At 61.0% G+C, this 23,724-nt stretch overlaps 1 protein-coding gene across 6 annotated transcripts in view; it reads right to left on the reverse strand.

Annotated features, from left to right (window-relative positions):
• ARHGAP22 (Rho GTPase activating protein 22) overlaps positions 1–23,724 on the reverse strand; it is a 117,863-nt gene that overhangs the window by 24,554 nt on the left and 69,585 nt on the right. For 3 of the 6 annotated variants that reach the window (XM_075934643.2, XM_075934644.2, XM_075934647.2), the window contains one exon: positions 9,183–9,359. In XM_075934643.2, the coding sequence (XP_075790758.2) occupies positions 9,183–9,359 (177 nt within the window). Of the gene's footprint in view, positions 1–960; positions 8,405–9,182; positions 9,360–23,724 lie in introns of those variants that run through there. The other 3 variants (XM_006118141.5, XM_075934649.2, XM_075934646.2) reach the window with 2 other exon arrangements.

Raw genomic sequence — 23,724 nt, forward strand, 5'->3', positions numbered from 1 at the left:
GCTTCATCTTACGCCCGGGAGAAACGAGAACGTCAGCGCTGGGTTCTTCACGCCGCCCGCTGCTCCGGGAGAACACCAGCGTCGGCACATGCCCAGAGCAGGGTGATCTAAGCAGAGGTGTGTAACTCACACGTGTGTGTCACACACAGAGCCCGGAGAACTCAGCCGGGCATGCACATGCGTGCTCACGCCCATCAGACCTTCCTGCCCACAATCACACAGAGCCAAGAGCTTGCCTAGGGTTACATACGTGCTGGCCCCTGTAAGGACAGCTAGTCTCTCACACACTCCCCACTCACCCCCGTCTGTCACTTACACAAAACACAGGGTCAGCCGCAAACGCCCCTCGCTCCCCCACCAGTACACCCCTCGTGTATGCGCCTCTCCACGTGTGCACACGTTCACACACACATTCACCATTGTGCACAGACAGGCTTGTATTCCTCACTTGTGCACCCCACCACACACGCACCACACACCCATGCCAGGAGCCGCTCCAGGCTCAGCTGTGTGAGCCCTGCACACACACGCACGGGGGCGTCCCGCTGTCCCACGAGCTGACACGCCGACTACACCAGGCAGCGGAGGGAGAAAGCCTCCTGCGCCCCAGTCAGACACGGAAGAGCGATGACGCGGCCGAGGTCAAACAGGGAATCCGTAGCGGAGCTGGGAAGTGAACTCTGAGCTTCGTCCCCAGCCCTTCCCCACAGCCCGGCCCGCGCTTCTTCCGACACGTTCGCCCTCGGGAATGTGCAACACATAAGAATTCTGCTGCCAAACTCTCCCCCGACAGCTCCCGGAGCGGTTAGTGGTGGGCCTGGCGTGTGCAGGCAGCACTCCCGGCCCGAGCCCCCGGCCGCCTCTCCGCTGTGCCCCTGCTTTGCTGGAACGGCTCCCGCGATCCGAGCACAGTCCTGCTTCCCCTCGAGCCGCAGCGAGCTCTGGCAAGCGGGCGCGTACCTCTGGTCCCCGCGCAGCACTCAGCTACATGGCAGGCGCTGAGCTTCAGGCAGAAGCCGGGCAGCGTCAGGCAGCAGGAGCGGCAGAGGAAGAAAGTCCTGACTTCAGGCATCAGACACATTCTGAGTCCCTGCCCTGGCAGCCGTCCCTCCCCCCCGCGCCCGCCGGAGAGCAGGGAGCAGCCGGTCTGCCCTGGGAGATAAGCAGCGGCACATCTGGTCTCCGCTCCACCGCTCGCATTAATTATGGCTTGTGCGGAAAGCATTTGAACTATCCAATGGGATGCGGAGCTGGCCGGCAATGGGAAGAGCGAGGCAGGCAGGTAGGGTCTTGCTCGCCCTCCACGCTGCAGCCTGTGTCAACAGCAGCTGAGTACGGGGAGCAAGTTTTCACAAAGGCAGCCGCAGCCGGCTGGGGAAGAGATTCCCACGCCAGGGACTCGTCGGCTCTGCTCCCGGGAGCCGGGAGAACTAGCCCCAGTGGCTGCTGCCTGCCACGCTCTTGGTCCCAGAGGTTTGCCCCCCACCCCGGTCTGGCACAGAAGGCCGGAACCAGAGAGTTCGCACCCCCCATTCAGCACCGGTGTGGCTGCTCGCAGGGGCCGACGGAGGCAGGACTGTCTGGCCCAGCGGCTGAGCGGCAGGCAAAGCACTTTTCTTCTCCGCGTGGCCTGTGCGTTTTGCTCAGCTGGTCACTGGGGCAGAAGGGACTCGGGGCCCCTGCCGTGTGGCGAGGGGCTTGCACTGTGACGGTTCCCCGGTGCTCAGATCCGCGTGCGAGTCCCTCCGTGCCAGCGAAGAGACCGCAACCGCGGGGCTGCGGATCAGGGATCCACGACTCACGGGAACCTTCCATGGGAAACAGGCCAGAGTCTGGCGGCTTGTCTCCCCCGAGAACCCTGCGTGTGCTTTCAAGAGAGGTGCAGGGCCAGGGCAGGAGAAAGCCAGACAGCTGCCCAGGGATGGAGCAGCAGAGCCAAAGCAGGCCCGCTCCCGCCCCCGCCCTGCCCCGCTCCCCAAAGCAGCTGGCATGTACAGCAGTGACGCCCCGTGCGGCCCCTCCTCTACGAGCACCCCCCTGCCGCCTCCACTGGCCACGCGTCTCCATTCCTGAGCATGGGGTCAGCTGGGGTCAGCGATCCACACGCACGTTCATCCGGCCCAGCTGGGCCCTAAGAAACCTGTTTCTCCCAGAGTGCGGGTTGCACTTCCCTGGGCCCCCGGTTCCCATGTGAAAGAGAGCACAGGCCACCCGGCCGCCCCCCAGGCAGGCGGCAAGAGCACAAGCAGGGGGTGAGCCCCCACCTGGACTCCAAACCCAAGGGTTCTCGCCCTCGGCCTGAGCGGGAGTCTGGGGCGAGTTGCTTCCCCTCCTGCCTTCTGTCCGTCCTGCAGCCTGGGCCTTGCTCTGTGTACGTACAGCACCGAGCACCCCGTGGGCCCTGATCCTGGCTGGGGCCTCCTGGCACCGCTGTGATCCCCACGGCGCCCATAAAACTCGGCACTTGTTCGACGGCCGCCCTCGCGCACAGGAAGCGCTCGCGCAGGGCCCGGGATCGGCTCTGGGCCCGGAAGGGGAATGCAGCAGGCGGCTGCTTTTCTGGGTAATGCAGCCAGGCGCTTCCGCAGGGCGGTAGGAAGCTCCGGGGACCCCTTTCCGAAACATTCGGGGAGCTGCCGGTTTTCTGGCAAACTGTGTCACAGCCGCAAGCCCCAGGTCATCCCTATGCCCCCTCCCCCAGCGACGGGGACAGCCGCTGAAACGGAAAAGCGATGCAATAAACCTGAGGGGAATCCTTCTGTAACAACACACAATTGGCCGGTGGGACTCTCGGCCACTAGGGACAACTGAGGCCAAGAGACCCGCAGAACGAGACCGTCGCCTTCTGCGCTCGAGAGGCTAGCCCGGCATCCCAGGGCCGGAGGGGCCCCGGAGAGGTCTCTAATCCACCCCCAGCGCTGCATCCCAAGGAAGAGCGAACACGCGGCTCCGGGAGAGGCCCAGCGGCCACACTGGCTCCTGTGGCAGCTCAGCTGGGACACGAAACGGAAGCGACCTCGCCGCAGGAGCCTGGCAGCAGCGCGACGTCTCCCCTACCCAGGCACCGTCCGCTCTCCGCTGGGCGGGTGTGCGCGCCTGGGAAGCCGGGTGGTGACCCGGGGCTGGAGGTGGGCCGCATGCACAAAGCCTCCTTTCCCATCGCAGCGGAGACGGAGAGTCCCACCAGCGCGGGAGCGGAGGCCTCGTGAAGCTCCCCCGGCGCGGCGAGACCCAGGAGAAGGGCGTAAGAGTCGGTGCGGACAGGTTCCCCCGCTGGCCCCGGTGCTGCAGCCGGGCAGAGGCCACGGCCCCCCCGGCGTGGTAAGGGCGTGGCTGGGGGGAAGTGCAGGCTGCCACGACCGGGGCCGCTCTTCTGCTCTGGCTAAAGTCTTGCTCTCTGGGGCAAGGTGGCTAGAAGGCCCCCAGGGTGTGGTGCTGTTTGGTCCCTAACCTCCCAGCTTTGGGCGGCCGGGGCGGGCTCCCCTGGTACACGCTCATGAGCCACCGTAGGCCTGGATGCAAATTCTAAGACTGGGCCCGACCTCAAAAAAGAAGCCAAAGGAACCCTGAGATGCAACACCCCGGAAGGTCGCCGCTCGGGCCCCGCTGGAGACGTACCCGTCTCTCTGCACCCAGGGAGCTGGGAGCAGGCAGGGTCCCCTCGCGCAGGGGAAGGGCGTGGAGCCGTCTGTCACGCCCCGGGGCTCGCAGTCCCCAAGCGCTGCGTCAGCGTCAGGGTTGAATTTGGCCCCGTGGCCGGCGTCAAGCTAGAAACCAGGCTGGTTTTCGGGGGGTGAGTCTGAGCGAAAGTCCCAGCAAGCCTGAGTTGAGTCACGAGGCTTGCAAGGACGTGGGCATCGCTGCACCACTTAGCTTCTGCACTGGGTGTATAACTGTTTGCCTGGAGAAAAGAACAAGAGGATAAACCGCCGGGAGCACTGCTCAGCCACAGGGCCGGGCCAGACTCAGGCCCTTTTTCGCCCGCTTGTCTCTGCACGGAGCCAAGAAACAGCATGTGGGGAACGAACTGTCAAGCGCGACATAAACACACTTCTCAAGTTAACAGGCAGCACCCTGAGCCGAGCACAGCTGGATTCTCCCACGCTCTACGGCTCCGCTGGGAACGCCACGGGGCAAAGGGCTCTTCGATCCAGCGAGCCAAGGGCCGAGACCCAGAGGCTGGGAGCTGAAGGTGCACAGATCCAGACGGAAAGGCGATGGTTGTTTTTACTGTGAGGGCAATTAACCAGTGGAGCAATTCGCCAAGCGTTGTGGTGGGTTCTCCATCGCTGACCGTGCTGAAATCAAGGTGGGATCTCGTTTTTCTGAAAGCTCATAGAATCCTAGCACACTAGAGCTGGAAGGGGCCTGAAAGCCATTGATCGAGTCCAGTCCCCTGCCCTCATGGATGGATCAAGCACCAGCTGGTTTGTTTGCGGCCTGCGGTGCAGTGACACGGGGCTCAACACACGGCCCACGGGTGGGATCCTATGAACGTGGCTCCACTGGGAACACGCCCCACAACGGCGAGGCGTCTCCCAGGCAGGTGAGTGCTGAGAGACGCAAGCGGACGGGCCGGCTAGAACAGAGGGGTGCAGGGTGTCGGCGTTTCTAGCCCCCAGGGAGGAGGAGCCAGGAGTGCTAAGGCATTGTGGGAAAGAAGCTATTTGCATATATTTCATATATATTTGCATGTACATGCAACCACACTCAAGTGGCAGCCCTCAGAGAATCACTGTGGCCCCGGGCTCTGAAGTTGAGTAGCCCTGATCTAGACTGTCCCTGGCTGGTGTGTGTCCAACCTGCTCTTCAGCATCTCCAGCGATGGAGATTCCACAACCCCCCTAGGCCCAGGCATCTGCTCTGGGCACGATTTGGGAAGTGGAGGTCTGAGCGGGTAAGCACAGTGGTCCGTCCGAATAAATCTTTCACCGCCTCCCATTCTCGCCGTCAGTCTCACCGCCCACTTCTGTGGTTGTCTCCTACCGTCGCGGTAGGGAGATGGAGGCTGAGAGATTAAACCCACATTTCCCGAGCGGTCCCTGCCGGGGGGTCTGGCGAGATTCCCGGGGCTCCGCCTGGCACCTCGCTCCCACAGATGCAGCGTCAGCTCAGAGGTGCTGAACCCCCAGAGCTGTGGGCACCTCCCCTTCCACGGGCTCTGCTGGCCGCTCGGGTCGTAGGAGGCCGCTAAATCCAACAGGAGTGTGTCTCCGCGTTTGCTCCGTCGAGAGCTCGCTGCTGGCTGCGGCGCTCCGGGCGCTCGTGCGTCCCAAACCCCTCCTGGCACGGCCTCATCAATTCCCACCAAGCGCCTCGGGACTCGCTGCTGGATCGTCCGGGAAGGGCGTGTCGCTCAGCACAACGGGGCCGGAGGCCTTGGGCCGCAGCGGAGAGCCCCACGGCCAGCGGGCCCATGAAGCGCTATTGGTCTCTCAAAGTCCAGACGCTGCTCCCCGGTCTCGCCTGCCCCCGCGTTGCACGGATGCAAACGGCCCCGGGCGCCACGTGTCCGCAGCAGGACGTCCGCCCTGGTCAGCCTTCGCTGCCACTGCGGCCGGTCGGAGCCGATCACCAGGCTCCGCAGCCAGGTGCCACTGCTAGCCAGCCGGGGTGCGGGCCAGTCCGGCAGCCACTTTAACCCCGTCCTTCCAGGCACCCACAGGCCACTGGCCAGCACAGAGCTAGGCTGACTTACAGCCCCGGAGGGACCTGGCTCCTTGTCTCCACTCCGCAGCAGCCTGCAGCTCCAGGGCCCGGGGGTACGTGGCCCGCCCCGGTCGGCGTGGTGCCCACGCCCTGCTGGGGGCTACTCTGGGCCTTCCACGGCCCTGGGCTGTCCCACCTCGCTTGGGCCTTTGCGCTGAGCTACATGTCCCAGGGCTACCCAGCCAGAAGGGCCGCCCGGGACCCCCGCTCGGAGCGCCGGCGTCCCACAGGCAGAGACCGGCCCTGCGTGAGCTCCGCGCCGTGGCACAAACGTCCGGTCTGGCTCTCGCTCCACCACGGCCCGTGGCGCCTTCTTTTCAAGCCGCACGTCTGGGGGGAGCGAACCCCGCAGGGCCTCGCGCAGCCTGGGAGACGGACCAGCTCCGCTCCCTCTCTCCCAGCACGCTCCCAGGGTCGCGACAGAACACAAGTCCTATTGGGGTTCACCCCAAGCCTTGCGAGAGCTCTAGCCCAGATCGCAGCCCTGAGGCAAAGGGAAGGCAGCCCCATGCGCGGGCGCTAGCCAGGGAGCCAGGCCTGCTCCAGCACAGCCAGCCGGTGCGACACCAGGCAAGTCACTTGGCTGCCTCGGTTTCCCCCTCTGTCCAATGGGGATCACGGGAGTGGGGTGAAGGTGACTCCGTGGCCAAGTGCCCGTTCGGGCACCGTCGCTAGCTGGGCCAGTCTGGCCTTGCATCCCCGGGGGCAGATGGAGGAGGCGAAGAAGATACTGAGTAGTCTGCTCTGTGGGGAGCTAGGCCCGACTCACTTTTCTCCTAGCCCCGTGCCTCAGTTTCCCTGGCCAAAGCGATCCTGACACCGTGGGTGCGACTGCTGCCTGGGGGCAAGCTGCTCAGAGCCACCCCGCGGATACTGTGGCCCCCCCGTGTCCCAGGTGGACTCACCTCCCCCCCAGACAGACCCCCTCCTCTGTTGTCTGGGTCTGGCTCCCACCCCCGACTCCGGGCTGGAAGAACAAACACTGATAACAGGAGCCGGGCGCCAGTTGTATCTCCGGGCAGAGATAACGCCGCCCGCGAGGCAAGACAAACACCCACCATCTGCTCAAGGAGTTCGCCAGGTTCGAACCGGCCCCCCGCGCGCTCTGCCCTGCTCGGAAACAGGCTGGCCCCTGCGCCGCGAGGGAAGGAAACACCGCGCAGGCGAGAGCCCTGGCGGTGCGCGAGGAAGCTGGTCTGCCCCGGCCGGAGCTGGGTAAGGACACGGCCTTGGGAAGAGCCCAGCGGCCCTACCGCTGCTGGGCCGTGCGCGCCCCCCTTACGGACGGGCTCTGCCCACGACTCCGCAGGGCGGTGCCCGTTGCGTGCGAGGGAAACGGAGGCACAGGACAGTCAATGATTTACCCTCCGAGTCCAGGCCCGATCCAGCAGCTGAGCCTGCAGCTCCGACGCCCAGCGCAGTGTCCTAGCCCCTGAACTTCCCACCTTCCTGGGGGCACCCGCGTCGGGGGGACAGCTGACCCTCCGGACCAGCCGCGGTTAGCCTCGGACAGCACCTGCCTGCACGGCAGAGGCATCGCCGCAGCCTGGGGGGTCCCCCCGTGCTAGCAGGGGGGGCCAGGCGCAGGGACGCCCCGAGGGCCTCTGGGACCCCGTGTTTCCCAGGGCCGAGGCCGGCCGAGAGGCGCTGGATCCCGGCTCGGCTGAGCTGCGGGACGCGGAGGACAAAGCTGGCCGTGGGCTCACAGGCTGCAGCCCCGCACAGAAGCCAACCCCGGGGCCATGCCGGCTGGTTGCCGGGGGCTGGGCTCATTCTGCTGGAGGCAAGCCCGGACCCTGCTCCTGCGGGCCCCTGCCAGCTGTGGCCAGAGCAGAGGGCTCTGGAGCTGGGGGGCCAGGCAGTTCCCACCCAGCCCGGATCCCACTTCCCAGCTCAGCTGTGTCCGTCGGTCTTACACACCTGCCCTTTAAACCCACCCCAGCCGCACGCGAACCCGCTGCGCGCTTCCCCGGCCGACGCCGAGCTCCCGGAAACCTCCCTGCTGGCGGCTGGATCCCAGAGCCCTGGAAGACGGGGACCCTGCTAGAAACCACGTGGGCCCCAAGCAAGGCAGCCCTTCCCCACCACGCCCAGAGCCCCCGGATCGCTTTCAAGGCACAAACGGTCAGGCTGCACCTGTCCCCATTACGCACTCGGGGTCCTCGGCGTTTTCTGAAAGTCTGCGCGCCCCCTTCTCTCTGCTTCGGGCCTTTCTTCAGGCCGTTAGCCAGGATGAAAGCGAGAGGCTAAGCCCCTTTTATCTGGGCATCGTTCATTGGCACAGCCTATCAGCCTTCTCCAGGGCTGGGGATTTACATATTCATAATCCCGCCCCAGCGGCAGATATTAAAATGTGTCGACAGATAAGCGGCGGTGGCAGCGAAGCGGAGTGGGGGTTATTGCGGTAAAACAGAGAGAGGCGGCTCTGTTCACAGCCTTCCCTCGCGTGAGCGAGGCCGAGGGGCCCCGTGCAGACAGCCCGGCTCGGTGCCAGGGAAGGGGGGAGGGTGACGGCGGGACCGTCGGCGGTGGGGGACGAGCCTGGCGACTAGACGGCGGGGTGCGCGCTGCTCTCGGGAAAGGACAGACAGAGGGACGTGGCTCCGTCTTGCTCTAGTCCACGGCCGTAAGATTTTTAACTGGCAAGCGTCAGGATGGCAGCTGCCTGTCTGGCATTTCATGGTGCCGTCATTGGAGGGGCCTGACCCAAAAGGGAGTTGGGGGCAGGGGTCGGGGGGGGGGGCAGCGCTGCCTTCAGAACTGGGTAAATCAGTTGGAGGCCACATACAAGCCGGCTGGGGGGCTCCGGGCTCCCCCGAGGCTCTGGGGTGGGGCTAGAGAGGAGGGGTTCCGGGTGTGCAATGGAGTTCTGGGCTATGGCAGGGGGTTGAGGTGCGGGTGAGGACTGCGGGGTGGGGCTTGGTATGAGGGTCTTGGAGTGTGGGGGGGGCTCCAGGCAGGGCCCAAGGGGGTGGAGTGTGGGGCGGTGCAGGCTTCAGCTGGGGTTGTGGGCTCCGGGGTGAGGCCAGGGACGGGAGCGGGATTGGGGTGCGGGAGATGTTCAGGGTGTCTGGGTCTGGCAGGGGGCTCAGGGTGGCGTGTGGGGGGCAGTAAGGCGGGGAAGGGTTTCCGACCTGGCGCAGAGGTGGGGGGGGGCAGCTTGGGGCGGGGCTCTGGCCGAGCGACACCTCCCGCCCGGTGGCTCCGTGGGGCCAGGGAAGGCTTCCCCCCTGCCCTAGAAGTGGCCACTGTGTCCAGCCCCGAGATGGAGGGACCAGGCCACTTTGCACGTTGTGTGTCGCCTGCACCCGTGTGCGCCACCCCCGCGGCTCCCATTGGCCACAGTTCTCGGCCAATAGGAGCCGTGGAGCCGGTGCTGAGGGCGGGCCCACCCACCCAGAGGCCGCAGGGAGCCGCTAGCGAGCCTGCACGTGACGGTTCCGCGTAGCCGATAGCACAAGAACGGGGTTTACCTTGAGGCCAGAGTTTTAACGTATGGGCATGCGAGCTATGTGCAGTACCTCCGCCGAAGGGGGCCCAGATGACGCGCCGGATGGCTTTCACCCAATCTTCCATCTCGTTCTGGGAATTAGCCATGAGCAGGAAGGCTTCATGATTGACAGGCACCTTTTCCCGGTCCCCCGTGCCGCCTGGAAAACAAAACACACGCCGCGGTGAGCGGCTACGCCGGGGGGACTCCTGGCTGCAAAACCACCCCCAGCCTGGCCCGCGCCAGCCGCGCTGTTTGCTTTGCCGAGGTGGACGGGATCCCCCCGGCGCGGGTCAGCGGAGAGTCAGGCCTGGCGCGAAGCCAATTTCCCCTGGGCGACCCTGGGCGAATGTTCCTCCAGGCTAGGAGACGGGTGTGAGCTGCGTTACCCTGCGAATAGCACAGCCCAGCCCTCCTGCCAGAAGCCGCACGCTCTGAGGTATGGAGGGGGCTGGCTCCACCCGCGTGAGGGCAATTCAGTGCCCCTGGGGCGCCGGAGGGAGGGCGGGGCTGGACAAGGCTTCACATGCTGCAAGAAAGGAACCAAGGTGTGGGCAGGGATAGATTTAACCACCAAGAGCATCACAGAGAATTTGTATCTGCCACGCCCAGGCGGCTCTAGATGAAAACTAGACTCTTGCTTGGAGTTGAACCAGATCGAGAGCTCAGGCCTTGTCACCACTGAGGCTCAGAGATCCATCTCCTGGCGGTTGATTTAGCGGGTCTAGTAAGGACCTGCTAAATCCACTGCTGATGGCGCCCATGGACTCCGATACTCAGCCATATTGTGAAAAGTAAGGAAAGTCGGTGGGAGAGTTTTTCCCCAGTGGGGACACTGTGAAAACTCAAATTAGGATACATGGACTCCAGCTATGCTATTCATGAAACCGGAGCTGCGTATCTTAGTCTGCCCCCTAGTGCAGACCTGGCCTTTGGCCAGACGGCCCCTGCAAACTCGAGTAGCAGAAATCTCACCAGGCAAACTCATGAGAACGCCACTTCTGAACCTGGTGCTGGGAAAACCAGCTGCCCTCACCTCCCTGCCCTCCTGGGTTTGGATACAGCCCAGAACCAGCATTTTAGGGAGCTGAGGATTTCAGGCTGACCCTCCTGTCCGAAATTCAGGGGGTGGGGCCAGTTTGGAAGTCAGGTCCAAGCCTCTCTCTGCTTCCTGCAGGATGGACGGGTGGCAGCCCAGAAAATCTATTGGCCAGGGCTAATACCCCCAGCATGCCCCGGATACTGATTACCCAGGGATGCACCGTCCATGCCCATTGGCCCGTCTGATTTTCCTCCCCCGTACAGAACACGAGTCCCACTGCAACACCCAGTGGGAGTCTCCTCCGCCCCCACCTTGTGCCCCGGCCTAGGACCCACTCCAGCGAGGTCCCGCGTGCGCGCGCACCAGAGGAGTACGGGACAGCGGCGCGGGCTGGGTTCCACGGGATTGTCGGAAGAGAAACAGGATTTACACCCACTGCAACCCAGTGCCGCTGGGGGAGGGAGCCGGGGTTGCCAGGTGTCCGGTATTGAACCGGACAGCTTGGTATGTTCGCTTCCTGTCCGGTAAAACAATGCAGAAAATACCACACGGTTTTTAAAGGGGCCACTGTGGGTTTTTTTTTTTCTGAAACCGTCTGGTAACCCTCGAGGGAGTTAGGAGGGCTAGACGCTGCCCGCCAGCTCGCTAGTAAATGTCGCTTCGCTTGAGCAAACTCCCCGGCCAGGCTCTGATTTGCAACGGGAAAGGAGCCGCGAGGATCCAAGCTCGCGGGATTGTCGCTTTCTAGAGACCCCAGAAGCCCGACGGATTTTAGCCGCGTGAGCGAGGCAGCCGGGCAGGGGGGCGTCCGTCCCCACACGCAGCCCAGTTCTGACCCACCACTCACACCAGCTCCCGGGTGGTGGATTTCCCGGGTGAGTTACATTCGGTGCAGGATTCCTGGCCGAGGGGAGAGTTGGGCACCAAGCCCAAACCCAGCGCTGGCTTTTGCGCCTTGGGGCTGCTTAGATCTGGAGTTCGGGGGTGGTGCTTGAGCACACCTACCCAGTGCCGCTGCAGGCTGCCTCAGTTTCCCCACCTGTGTTTCTCCGAGCTGCTGTGGGACTCAGCCTTCCTACCATCTGTCCCTTCCAAAGTAGGAGCCGTGCCCAAACAGAAGAAACCCAGACTTCTGATCTGGGGCAGGTCTCCTCCCCAGGGCCATGTCTTCTCTTTGCCACTGCCCTACTTCCGGGCTCACCTCCAGCCCTTCCTGCTCCTCTCTCTGTCCTCTTACTAGCAGCAGCTGATGCAGCCGGGGCAGCAACAAAGGGGGAGCCCAGAGACACCCCGGCAAAGGTGCAGCTGAGGCCCAGCCCTCGTCCAGGCCAGCTCGCCCTGCGACACGTGGTCTGTCATCTCCCTTCAGTCGCCGCTTTCTCGGTCGCCCGCCCGCCCCCTCCCACCCAGACCACACAGCCCACCTGCCCCTTTCCTGCTGCGCCTCTGGGAGCCCAGGTCCCTCGCGGTCCTGCCCGGCCGCACGCCAGGCACTGAGCTGGTACCCGTTGGCATGGTAACCGGGAGCCTGAAAGGTGATTTCGGGAACAGAAGCAAGATGGAGGCCGGGGGAAGGGAGGGGGGGTTCAAAGTTGCCCTCCCCCTCCCCCCCCCCGGCGTTCCCAGTGCTTCCATTAAGAGCCACGTTCACGCCAAGATTCGGGTCACAACCGCAGTCTGGGAGCGTGGGCAGCTGCACGGCAGCAGGGGTGAGGCAATCTTGCCTGCACTTTCAGAGGGGAAGGAAAGGAAGCGCAGCCCAGCGGTTAGCGCACTAGCCTAGGATTTGGAAGACCTGGGTCCAATTTCCTGTGTGACCTTGAGGCAAGCTCCTCGGGCCTCAGTTTCCCCACCTGTACAATGGGGGCCATAGCCTGGCCGTAACACCCAGGCATTTTGTGAAGATAACGCCGTTAAACGGACTCCGGTCCCTCCAGTCCACAGGCAAGGGGCAGCTGTAACGTTGTCAACGCCACACCTGGTCAGTAGATCTGTCTGCGGTGCAGCTGATGTGTGGCGGGGCATGGCTGCCACCCCATTGTACAGACGGGAACCAAAACAGGCAGACTAAGTGATGTGCCCAAGGCCGCACGGAGAGGATGTGGCAGAGTCAGGGACATGACCCCTGAGTCACAGGCCAGTGAGCTAACCACTGGGCCACCCTTTCTTCTCCCTGGGCCACCGTTCCGCTGTAGCTCTCCAGGGCTGTAAATCCACTAGGCACGGCAGCCAGAGCACAAGTCGGCCCTCGTGCCAGGCTGGTTGCTGCAGCAGCGCCACTGGAGTCAGTGGGACACTCCAGCTGCTGAGCAGAGCTCTGGGGTAGGGCCGGGTTCACGGAGGCGATGAAGAGGCCGCTAAGTTCCTTTTGTAGCTGCTAAGGTTCGCCTGCCTCAACCCGGCGTCTGGATGTGAGTGGCAAGGTGTGTACACCCCGGTCTGCATACACGCCTGGGCCTGTGTGTGTGTGTGTGTGCGCGCGCGCATGCGCCTAAGTCTGTGGCTGCCCATGTGTGTGCGCGCGCACGCGCCTGGGTCTGTGGCTGCCCATGTGTGTGCGCGTGCACGCGCCTGGGTCTGTGGCTGCCCATGTGTGTGCGCGTGCACGCGCCTGGGTCTGTGGCTGCCCACGTGTGCGTGTGCACACGCCTGGGTCTGTGGCTGCCCACGTGTGCGTGTGCACACGCCTGGGTCTGTGGCTGCCCACGTGTGCGTGTGCACGCGCCTGGGTCTGTGGCTGCCCACGTGTGCGCGCGCACGCGCCTGGGTCTGTGGCTGCCCACGTGTGCGCGCGCACGGGCCTGGGTCTGTGGCTGCCCACGTGTGCGCGCGCACGGGCCTGGGTCTGTGGCTGCCCACGTGTGCGCGCGCACGGGCCTGGGTCTGTGGCTGCCCACGTGTGCGCGCGCACGGGCCTGGGTCTGTGGCTGCCCACGTGTGCGCGTGCACGCGCCTGGGTCTGTGGCTGCCCACGTGTGCGTGTGCACGCGCCTGGGTCTGTGGCTGCCCACGTGTGCGCGTGCACGCGCCTGGGTCTGTGGCTGCCCACGTGTGCGTGTGCACGCGCCTGGGTCTGTGGCTGCCCACGTGTGCGCGTGCACGCGCCTGGGTCTGTGGCTGCCCACGTGTGTGTGGGGAGGGGCCTTGCTGTTCTGATCATACTCACCCCATGGACAAGGAACATCACGGGAAAGGAGTGGCGTGTCCCGTGGCAGCGCTTTGGGCCTCTCCCGAGACAAAGGGCTGAGAGACGCAGGTGAGGACAGGCCCCCCCGGTGTCGTCCGTCGCCGTTTTGGTGGCTAACGCTGCAGCGCCTGGTTCCTTAGAAAAGGCGACGGGCCGCAAAGCTGCCTCGGAGCGTGTCGCATACTCAGGGCCCTGGGACGGGTTTGGCGGGTTTCTCAGCGAGACCGACGTGCCATCGCCCTTTGTGTGCGGAGAGCCTGGCGGGTTTGCTTACAGCGCCCGAGGGATTCAAAAAGCTGGGTGCCCGGCTCACTCTGAGCCCTACCTCGCACGGCATTTGTGGCCAGGCCGCCTTAGTGCCGGTGTCCACAACCAGGAGGGGGCCCAGTCCCTCTGGCCGCCCTCTGGGCCATTTTCTGTGAATTTCAGATTCCCTGCGAGGCGTCATCACGGAGCTGCAGTCACAGGCCTGCGGTTGGAGTTTCAAGGAGCTGGACAAAGCCGAACAGGAACAGAAACCCAGCCCCGAGCAGCATTGCAGAGACAGGAAGCGGTGACACGACACACAAAACCCACACGGGTGCTCTCTGAGCACGGGACTAATTCTACGCGCAGGAACGGGGTCTGCAAGCGACGCGTAATGAAGAAGATCAAGTCTTGTCGGCTCATGAAAGTTGCACCCGTTCGATTCAGATCCGGTTTTCAAATGTTAATCTGGTCCGAATCCCTCTTCGGACATTCTTGGGTGTCAGGGAGGCTACTTTGCTTTAGCTTCTCTTTTAATTAAGAGAATCTGCTGTATCCAGTTAACCAAAGGCCGGCAGGGTCTGAATGAGCTGCCCCTGACGTCTAGTGATGTACCGTGCTCAAAGACCTGAGGAGCAAACGATATTTGCAGAAACATTTACTCGGCCTAGGTGTTCAGCAGATGGAGTTGCTTAACCAAAGTGATCCATTTTGGCTGGCTTGGGGTTACCGTACTTCAGACGGACCCAAATCAAGCCCCTGCGTGTGAAGGTTTTTGGTGCCGCAGGCAAACCATGACTTTGATGCATCAATATGGAGAAAAGTGAGCCGTCTAGAATGATATTCTAGCCCTTCATGTGCTTGGCATTCACAACAAACAATGGGAAAATAAAATGAAATATTGATATTGGTTTTGTTACTGGTCATTAACCCAACACAGTTACACTGTACATTGCCAGTAGCTGTCACTGTAAAATTTCAACCGTTGTGAATTGCATAGTGTTTCTGGCCCGCGCTATAAACAGTTGCATAAAGTTGCACCTGTCTTCCTTGCAAAGAAAACGATTTTTGGGAAGCGAAGACACCGAATGAAGCCTGGCACCGAAAGCATGCATTCGAGTGGGATCCCTTTTGCAGTAGGCCGCTGATCATGACTCATAACACGGCAGAACAGCTGTGGCGGGTCGCTGACCGGCCTTTGCTAAGCAGTGAGCAATACTGACTCGGCTATGTCTGGCCACCACTGGGCTAGTGGCATGTCTGAACTGCCAGAGCCTGCCCCCAGGGGGCGCTCTTTTGAAGCTACGTCGTGACACATTGTTACCGTACTGCCATACACAGCCATGCTCCACGAAGCAAAATAAATAACAACTTCTGACACGGCATTGCTGCACTGCAGTAGTCGATGCATTTGTTTATAAAGAGATAATATAGTAATCGTTTTTTAAATAGAGAAAAAAATCACCTCCAGCTAATTTGGCTCTCTAAAATCTGGCATCCTAGGCAACTGCCTAGTTCATTATACTGTTGGGTTGGCCCTACCTGCACATGAACAAACCAACACTTTGAAAAAGCCAGATCCCGGCTTTGTAATTCAGGCGCATCTTTAGGCTCCCAGGCATCCAGAGATGGGATGCGAACCGCAAGCTGACCGCAGAAACGGTGCAGAATAAGAGAGGTGTGTATAGTTCTTTCTGCTGAAATAATCGCAGGTGTTATCGCTGATAGCGCAGCGAGGGGCCTGATCTTGCCTTACGCTTTCCGTTACCAGAGCCTGTGGCGGTAGCTGGGGACTTTGCAACACTTTAATGGCTTAGGCTTTCCGTCGAGGCTGCAACTTGTCGAAAAGTGACGGTAAAAATGGTTCCGCTCTTGCTGACACGAGATCCGAGAAAAGCGGAATCGCGTTGCGCGTGTTAGAAATCTCTTAGTCATTTTGTTAAGAGACGCCAATCCAGGGATGAGCCGTTAGCCCGTCTCGGGGACTGTGGGGGGGACTAAAAGTAATTAGCAACAAAAGGAAGACTCTAGGGGAAAGGGGCGTGGCCTCGCCGATATTTGCAGCTTTTTCTCCAGACCGCCAACCTGCCTACCATGCCCCTTCCCCCGTGCAGCCCAGGCCCCATGGCTGCCACCCCACTTTTGGAGGTGGGCGGGAAAGCTGTCTGCCGCTTACAGGGCTTAAAGGGTACCCAGAGCAGGGAAACCTCTGGGGCCAGGGCTGTCGGTAGTTCCCGTTAAACAAAGCCCGTCGTTTGCACTGCCGTGGGCTGTGTCTGTCGCACTGCCGGAGAGGGATGCCCCCGAACACAGTCAGGGCTAAGTCCGGGAGTCGGGCAGCACCTCTTCCTCAAGCAGCGGCCCCAGGAGCGAGCGCTAAGCTGGCAGACGCCGCGTTTCCTGGGAACGGCAGGACTCCATTTTGTGGCTGCCGTCACGCCGGCCTGAGCACGCGCACGCTCCCACTCCAATTACCTCCAGTGAGGATGTTCAGGCCTCGGCTCATCAAATCAGCGACGGTCAATTAGACCCGGGAGGGGGACATTAGCATAATGGGTTTCCCAGTAGGGAGGGCTAACACAATGCAAATGCGTTCACTTAGAAACCCTCTTCGTTACTGGGCTTGGCAGCACGAGGCGCTGGCCTCTTCGTTACAGACCTTGTAACGAGGCCTCTGCAAGAGGAATAGACCAGATGATACTGTGGCCCCTCTCTCTGCCCCGGGGGAGAGTTTACAGATCTCCAGAGCCTCCCTAGTCAGTTTCCCACTGGAGGAGAGATCAAGGATGCGGACCCTTGTGTGTTCTTAATGGTACCAGTTTTATTGAAACACACACCAGGCCTGGAACAGAGGTGGTCATAAAAAGCATGCAGGCGATCCTCTCACTCAATCGGCTCAGCCCCACAGCTCTGAACAGCTCCTGGGGAGCAAGCAGGCTCAAGATTTCTCTCTAGTTGGAACACAATAAAGGCAGAGAGAAAACGCTCCTGCTGGCCATGCACCCCGGGCAGGAAACACCAGCCACAATATACAGGCTGAACCTCTCTAGTCTGGCTCTCTCTGGTCCGGCAACATCTGTGGTCTGGCACATTCTCTGGGTTGGTACAATTGGGTCCTGATGGTACCAGGGCTGTTAAAAGCAGGGTGGGGTTTTGGGGGTTTTTTTCTGGTAAATGTGTAACCGCTGAATTTTTCAGCAATTACATGGTCACACGTGGGGGGACGGGCCAGTCCTCGCCTACAGACAACCCCCTAACCTGAAGCAAATCCTTTCCAGCAGCCACACCTCCCATACTGTCCCCCAGGACCTGTCCCCGGTGTCGACCCTGTCCACACAGCTACACAAGCGCCACCATCACTGGACCGAACCACATCCGCCGCCACCTCAGGGGCTTTTCTGCACAGCCTCTCGTGGGACAGACGCCAGCCAGTGCCAGCCGGGCCCCTCGGCCCTGAGTAGGGGCCACACCGGACATCTCTGCGCCACAGGCGGGATGGACACAAACAGACGTCAGGAATGGGAACACACACACACACAAACCTGCACGGTTTAACCTGCCATTTTTATGCAAATTAGGCACGGGATATTTAAATCCCTGCCTCATTTGCAACGTCGACCTGCTTAATCTGCATCCGTCTGCCGACAGAGGGATGCAGTCTAGACATACCCTAAGGTGCCAGGGGACCCCTCGTTGTTTGTAAAGTTGCAGACTAACCCGGCGACTCCTCTGGCTGACACATGCGCCACTTGTAAAACGTGCTCCCTTTGGATCCTGGCCAGATTCCAAACCCGGGTAGTGCCCTGGTGTTTCTGCACGGAGGAGGCCTTCCTGCGAACGGTGCTGAAAGAGCAAGAGAAGGCGGCCGCGCTCCCCCCCAGAAGTGGCTGCGTCCCAGAGATGAGCATGCACCGAAGCCGCAAACCTGAGGACGACGTCTTGCTAGCGAGCCAAGCAGTTTTCAATTCCTTTTTCTGCCCGGAGATCGTTCTAGCCCTGGTCTTGCGCAGCTCCGAGCTTCCCCACTACGGCCAGAAGAGGAACCGGAAGAAAGGCTCTTCCAGCCGTATTTGGGTTTCCAGCAGGACTAGACGCAGACCGTGCTTAGAACGTGTGATGGGGTCATTCTCCAAATCTAAGAGACAAGTCTGCTAAGCACTGCCAGTGCAGAGGCACGGCGGGGTTAGACGGGTGAGTTGATATGGGCGTGGCACGCCACTCCTCCAACCCGCTGAGAATTTGGCCTGTTCCGTGGCAGGGGGTTCCTGACGGGCAGGGGGCAGCCACATGCCATCAGTATAAAATCCAGCCAGCCAAAAATTCAGGACTAAAAACATGTTTTGTTGGCAAACCCTGCTTGATCAAGCCCCAAACTGTTTGCGGGAAAGGGGCTGCTCTGACAAATTTTCCATTCTGAAAATACGTGGAAACCCCCCCGGGCGTGTATTCCCAGCCTGGCGTGTCAGCTGTGTAAACGCATCGGGGCGCACCGGAGCGGAGTCTGGCCGAGAAGGTGCACTGAAGACACGGTGAGCAAGGAAAAAAAGAAAAGAAACATCACCAGCGAGAGCGGCCCTGCTCTGTGCTCTCCAAAAGACCCAGGCTGGGCAGAGACTCGAATAGCCTTGTGCCCGAGGGACGGGGCTTGTCCCCGGATTTGTGTCTCCCCGTTTAACGGCAGCCGAGAGCACAGCTCTGCCCCGCCGGCGATGTGAGCGACGGAAAGGCCTTCCCGGCGCTGGCTTGAAACAAAGAGCTCTTGCTCGGCTTTGAGACGGCTGCCTCTGCCTCCCACGCGCTGCCTTCCCGCTGGGCTACCGCCTCTTTGACAAGACATTCAACAGCAGCTTTCTGGAGAATCAATCTGCGCCGCGGTGCTAGCCCTGGGACGCGGGGCGCAAGGAGACGCAGATCTGCTTCTGCTGGTGCAGCAGGGCTGGAGAGAGGCCGGCTGTGGGATCTGTGCAGCCCCCAGAGGCGGGGGCCACGAGGTGGCCGTGAATTGCCCCGTCCCAGCCTGGCGTCCCCAGACGGAAGTCGGGCGCGCCCGCGAGCTGCTAAGGAAGGAGGTGACTTTCGAGTAAAAACGGCAGGGCTCCGCGCACCACCCGCTGAGCGGGCTCTGGCTAACGACACGGAGCGCTTGTACGGAGCAAGGCTCCACCGCGGCGAAAGCAGGATGCTAGCCGCCGCTGGCCACAAGCTGTCCTGCCTCCTGCAAGCCCCCGGGCCAGCCTCCCGCAGCGCAGAACGGTCTCTGGGCTCTGAAGTCGCAGCCCACGTTGCAACGCAGCGACTCTACCCGCCACGCCGGCGGAGCGGATGTCACAGTCCTCGTGCCTTTGTTTCCTACACCCCCAGGGTCCGGGCTGTGCACAGCCGTGCGTTAAGCAGCAGTGACTGCTCATGATTAGTATTTAAGAATAAATATTCATACGACCTTGGCAGCAGGCAGGCTTTGGGTACAGCCTGCTCCTTCGGATAGCTCCCCAGTCCCCGTGTTAAAAGCTCGGGACTGAAAAACACCTGATCTCGGTGTAGGCCCACAGCAAAGCCCGATTCTACACACTGGTCTACGTTAGAGCCCCACCCGGGACCGGTTCTTACATCCCGCAATACTCACTCCCACCTGTCCTGTATTGTTTCTTGCACGTGCATCCCACTGCCACCTGCAAAAGCCGTAGATCTCACAGGAGAGAGACCGATTCGTACAATCCCAGGGTTGGCAGAGACTTCAGTCCTACCCCCGGCTAAAAGCAGAACCAAGCCCAACTCAATCAGGGTATTAAAAAACCAAAAAAGTCCGTTATTATACATAAATGGAATTCAGATACGATTTCTACCACTAAATGAGAAAAGAAATCTGGCTTAAACCATGTAAAAACAAAAACCCCTTGAATTCCTGCTATAATAGAGAATAAATATCTACCCTTCACTTAAAGTTAAAGTATTAAAACCTTTGTCTGAAAAGAAAAAGAAACAACTTGCTTGACATCACTGAAATGTTATTTATGATCAGCTGACGAGAGAGTTAGCGGTTTCCCACAAATTCCCGCAGTGATAACAGGCACGTTACCCACGCCAGCTAGGATGGCAGGGAGTCCTGCAGGATCCCAATCCTGCTGCGGAGGTTTAGTCTAATGGAGACTGTAGTGATGCCAGACTGGTGCAGCCACAGAACACAGACAAGCAAAACACGCAGCGCACAGTCAACCTGTGGAACTCGTTGCCAGAGGATATTGTGATAAGACCAGGACTTTAAAAGCGTTCAAAAAAAGAACTAGATAAATTCATGGAGGTTAGGTCCGTCAATGGCTCTTAGCCAGGATGGATAAGAATGATGTCCCTAGCCTCTTTGTCAGAAGCTGGGAATGGGGAAGGATCATTTGATAGTTCCCTGCTCTGTTCATTCCCTCTGGGGCACCTGGCATTGGCCACTGTAGGCAGACAGGACACTGGGCTAGATGGACCTTTGGTCTGACCCAGCCTAAGATTCAAACTCCTCCAATCAGGAAATACGAATGATACTTTGTCCAATCAAAAACATCCCACCCCGCTCCAGGGGAAAACTGCAGACAGCCGAGAGTAACGGATTGATCGCAAACCAGCCGACAGACGGTGCTCCGTTCCGAGACGTGCCCCAGGCAATGGTTGAGAACAACGAGCGCGTTGGAGGCGATCACAGACAAGGAACGTCCGAAAACGAGGCTACGCGGAGGGAGCCCAGAACGTGCTGAGTATCAGCCTCCTTTTGAGGAGGGACCGGAGGCGCTGAGACCGGAGGCAGCGGAGGGTGGTTTTAAAACGACAAGGGGCGCCTAGGAGCCCGTCGGCCTCTTCTGGAACCCATGCTTCTTGAAAAATCGGAAGTAAGCGACTTGCCCAAGGTCTCCGGACAATTGGCTGCAGGGCCAAGAACGGCCTGGCTCTTGCCAAGCCAGGGTCGGAGGAATGCTGAGGGGCTTTGCGCTGGCCCGGGGCGGTGCCCAGTGCCGGCGTGGGGGGGCGTGACACGGGAGATCGACAAAGGCCGGGCACACAAGACAAGCAAGGCCGTAGGGTGGCCGGGACCACCCCCAGCATGGGATCGGAAAGCGGGAAGCCTCCCCCAGGCACCCAGAGCAGAGAGCCACAGGGAGCAGCCAGCTGCTTAAAGCGGCGTGGGGCTACTCTGAAGCAACTGGCTGCTCTGTGCCTGAGGGTCCCGACAGGGTGGCCCGTGGGCCAGATCTGACCCACCCCAGCCTACTTGCTATAGGCGTTAGGCCCCCTGCCTCAGAGACCACGGTAGGAACAGCAGCTGCTCCAGGATTCTCAACCTCCAGTCCTGGCCGAGCCCCCAACACATGAACACCCCCCTGCACACACACGGAAAAGGTACCAGTCGGGCTGTACCACCCCAGGGAGGGAAAGCGAGGTCAGTCGAGTGGGCGAGACACGGGCCTAGGAGCTAGGACTCCCCCGTGTCCTTCGAGAGGAGCGCTCAACGCCTCCAATCCCTCGCCCATCCAGTGGGACCCTGGGCGCGTCGGGCATCGGCCCGGCCGTTTGGCATCCCTGGAACTTCTGAGGCTTTGGCTGCCTGTTCCTCCAACCAGCGGCCAGAGCTTGCAGCAGCAGACCCGTCCCTTGAGCGGGCGCTTCGTCAGCCCCACGTGCGGAACACGAGCGTGCCCCCCACACGGACGCGTCCCCTCCTTCTCTGGGAGCGATGGCTGGGCTGGCGGGCAGGGGCGGCCCGTCCATACAGACGAACTAGGCGGTTGCCGAGGGCACCAAGCTAAATGGGGCGCCAAATGGTGGCGCAATATCACTGAGGGGTTTGGAGGTGGGGGCGCCAATTGCAGGGTTCGCCTAGGGCGCCAGTTGCTGGCAGCGAGTCTAAGGCCGCCCCTGCTGGCAGGGCTCTTCGTCTGTTCCTTCAGCACCCGGCGCCGAGGTCCTACAGATCTACAGCCGCGCGGGAATCACGTGGCCCTGGACGACGCGTGATTCGTTTTCCGAAGGGAAGGGGAGAAGCAGCAGCCTCTTCGGCGCAGACGCAGCGTGTTCCCTTTGGGATCAACGGGCAGGAGACAAACCAAGGAAGAGTTTCAGGGCCCAACCCTGAGATTCCATCCCCCCAACCAACTCCAGAGGGTATTTCAGGGGCCCAGGACCCCGCGGGAAGCAGCTCATGTTACAGCGCTGTGTGCGCACCCGGGGCTGGCAGCGTACATAGGACCAGCAGGATCCTGCCCCCGAGAGCCGGCAAACACGGCACAATTCATCCGACTGCTCAGGCCACAGGCGGCAGAGCTGTGGCCGAAGCCGACGCGCCGGAAGGCGGAGAAAGAAATGGGTTTGGCCGGCAAATTGCCAAGAGGAAACCATTGAGGCTCCAGGACTGGACAGTGGGGTACAAGAGTCCTGCGTTGCTGGCTGTGCCAGCCGGGGAATCCCAGAAAGTGTGCTCACAGCCAGCCCCCGGCCCGGCCCAGTGACGCCAGGTTCACAGTCCCCCAGGGCCGGGCGATGGCCAGAACCTGAGTCTGCCCCCTTGCCTCTTGGGAAGATCCTGGCTCGGTGTCTCTCCAGTGGGCAGCCGAACCCCGGCCATTGCTGAGGGCACAGGGCTACCGCAATCTCTCTTCCAGCTGCAGCCGCTGCCCCCGGGATGGGGCGGAGAGCGGGGGTGGGCCAACTGTCGCGGGGACCCTCCATGCCCACGCTGGGGAAGCAGGACTCGGGGAAAGTGACCTGGAGCGAGGGGTGTTCCCCCGGGTTTCTCCAGGCCCACCCATTACAATTGACACCGAATGAGCCTGGAGGAATTCGCTCTCTCTCCTGCCTTGCGCTCACTGCCCTGGGAGTGACACCAGAGCCACTCCACTTCAGCTAGGCTGGCTCCAGGGCGCGCGGAGACACTGCCCCTTCCAACTGCAATTCCAACAGCTGGATCACCAGCCCCAGCAGCACCCTGGCTGCCTCCGACCCCCTGCACCCCACCCCGGCAGGCAGACAACTCAAGGTGGAACCCCTTGCGGTAACTCAGGCTAGAAACCTGCACGTGTGGACGGGAGGCGGAGGGCAGCCACGCTGGAGCTCCAGGCAGTAACGCGGAGGTAAAGCCCTAACGCGCGCTCTGCACGGCAGCGCCCAAGGTTCCTGAATCCCAACAAAACTGGATCCCCAAAGACTTTGAAGTCCAGGTCAGGGCCAGCCAATGGCGGTAGGTTTGCTTGGTTCAGACTTGTTCATTCTCATCCCTTGACTCTATTAGAGCCGACTGCTTGGGCCCGTTAAATACCGGCCGGCCAGGAAAGGCAGGTCGAAGACAGGATCGTTTTCATGTTCAAACCCCTTTGTCCGACTTCTAAGCCACCTTTTAAAATCCACGATTCCGCCGCTTGAATTTCGCCAGAGAGCCCATGTCCCGGGTGGAGGGTCAGAGCAGGGGGATGCGTGTGGTACAGCTGTTTCGCTAGGCAGCTCAGACAGGTCTTTGGGAACGGGTGGTCCAGTCTCTCCCGTGAGAAATCCCTGTTCTCTTGATGGCAGGACTCGCGTTCGGACGGACGGCGAGGTAACGAGCGTGACGAGACAGAGACAAGTAGCGAACCAAGGGACAGAGCAGAACACGTTTGGGGGGTGTGATCTGTCATGCGGCTGTTAATTTTGACACCGCCAGAAGCAAGCGCCTCTCATAACTGACTATGCATCTACCTGAACAACAATTACATGGCTGAGGAAGACACAGACCACCACCAAAAGCCTGCACACACTCGTACACCAATGTCTCCCAAATAGAAGATGCTTGGAGGAAATTCAATGTTTCCATTTTGTGTTGCAAGTTATCACCTCCACCCAGGCACATCCTTCTGGTGAACACCAACGAAAATGCTAGATGGTTAGCCCTGTCCAGAGGCAGAGCTGACTCACACAAAAAGGTGACCAAACCACAACAACACAACACCTAGGTGTTTTTGTTCTGAAAGAGGACATCAATCCGTGTGCTGGGGAAAGCATGCAGCGTTTCTAGGGTTAACCAGTCTTCTGCTTAGTCGGCTT

This window comes from Pelodiscus sinensis, chromosome 8 (genome assembly GCF_052426305.1).
Source record: "Pelodiscus sinensis isolate ZL-2025 chromosome 8, ASM5242630v1, whole genome shotgun sequence".
Taxonomy (NCBI): Eukaryota; Metazoa; Chordata; order Testudines; family Trionychidae; genus Pelodiscus; species Pelodiscus sinensis.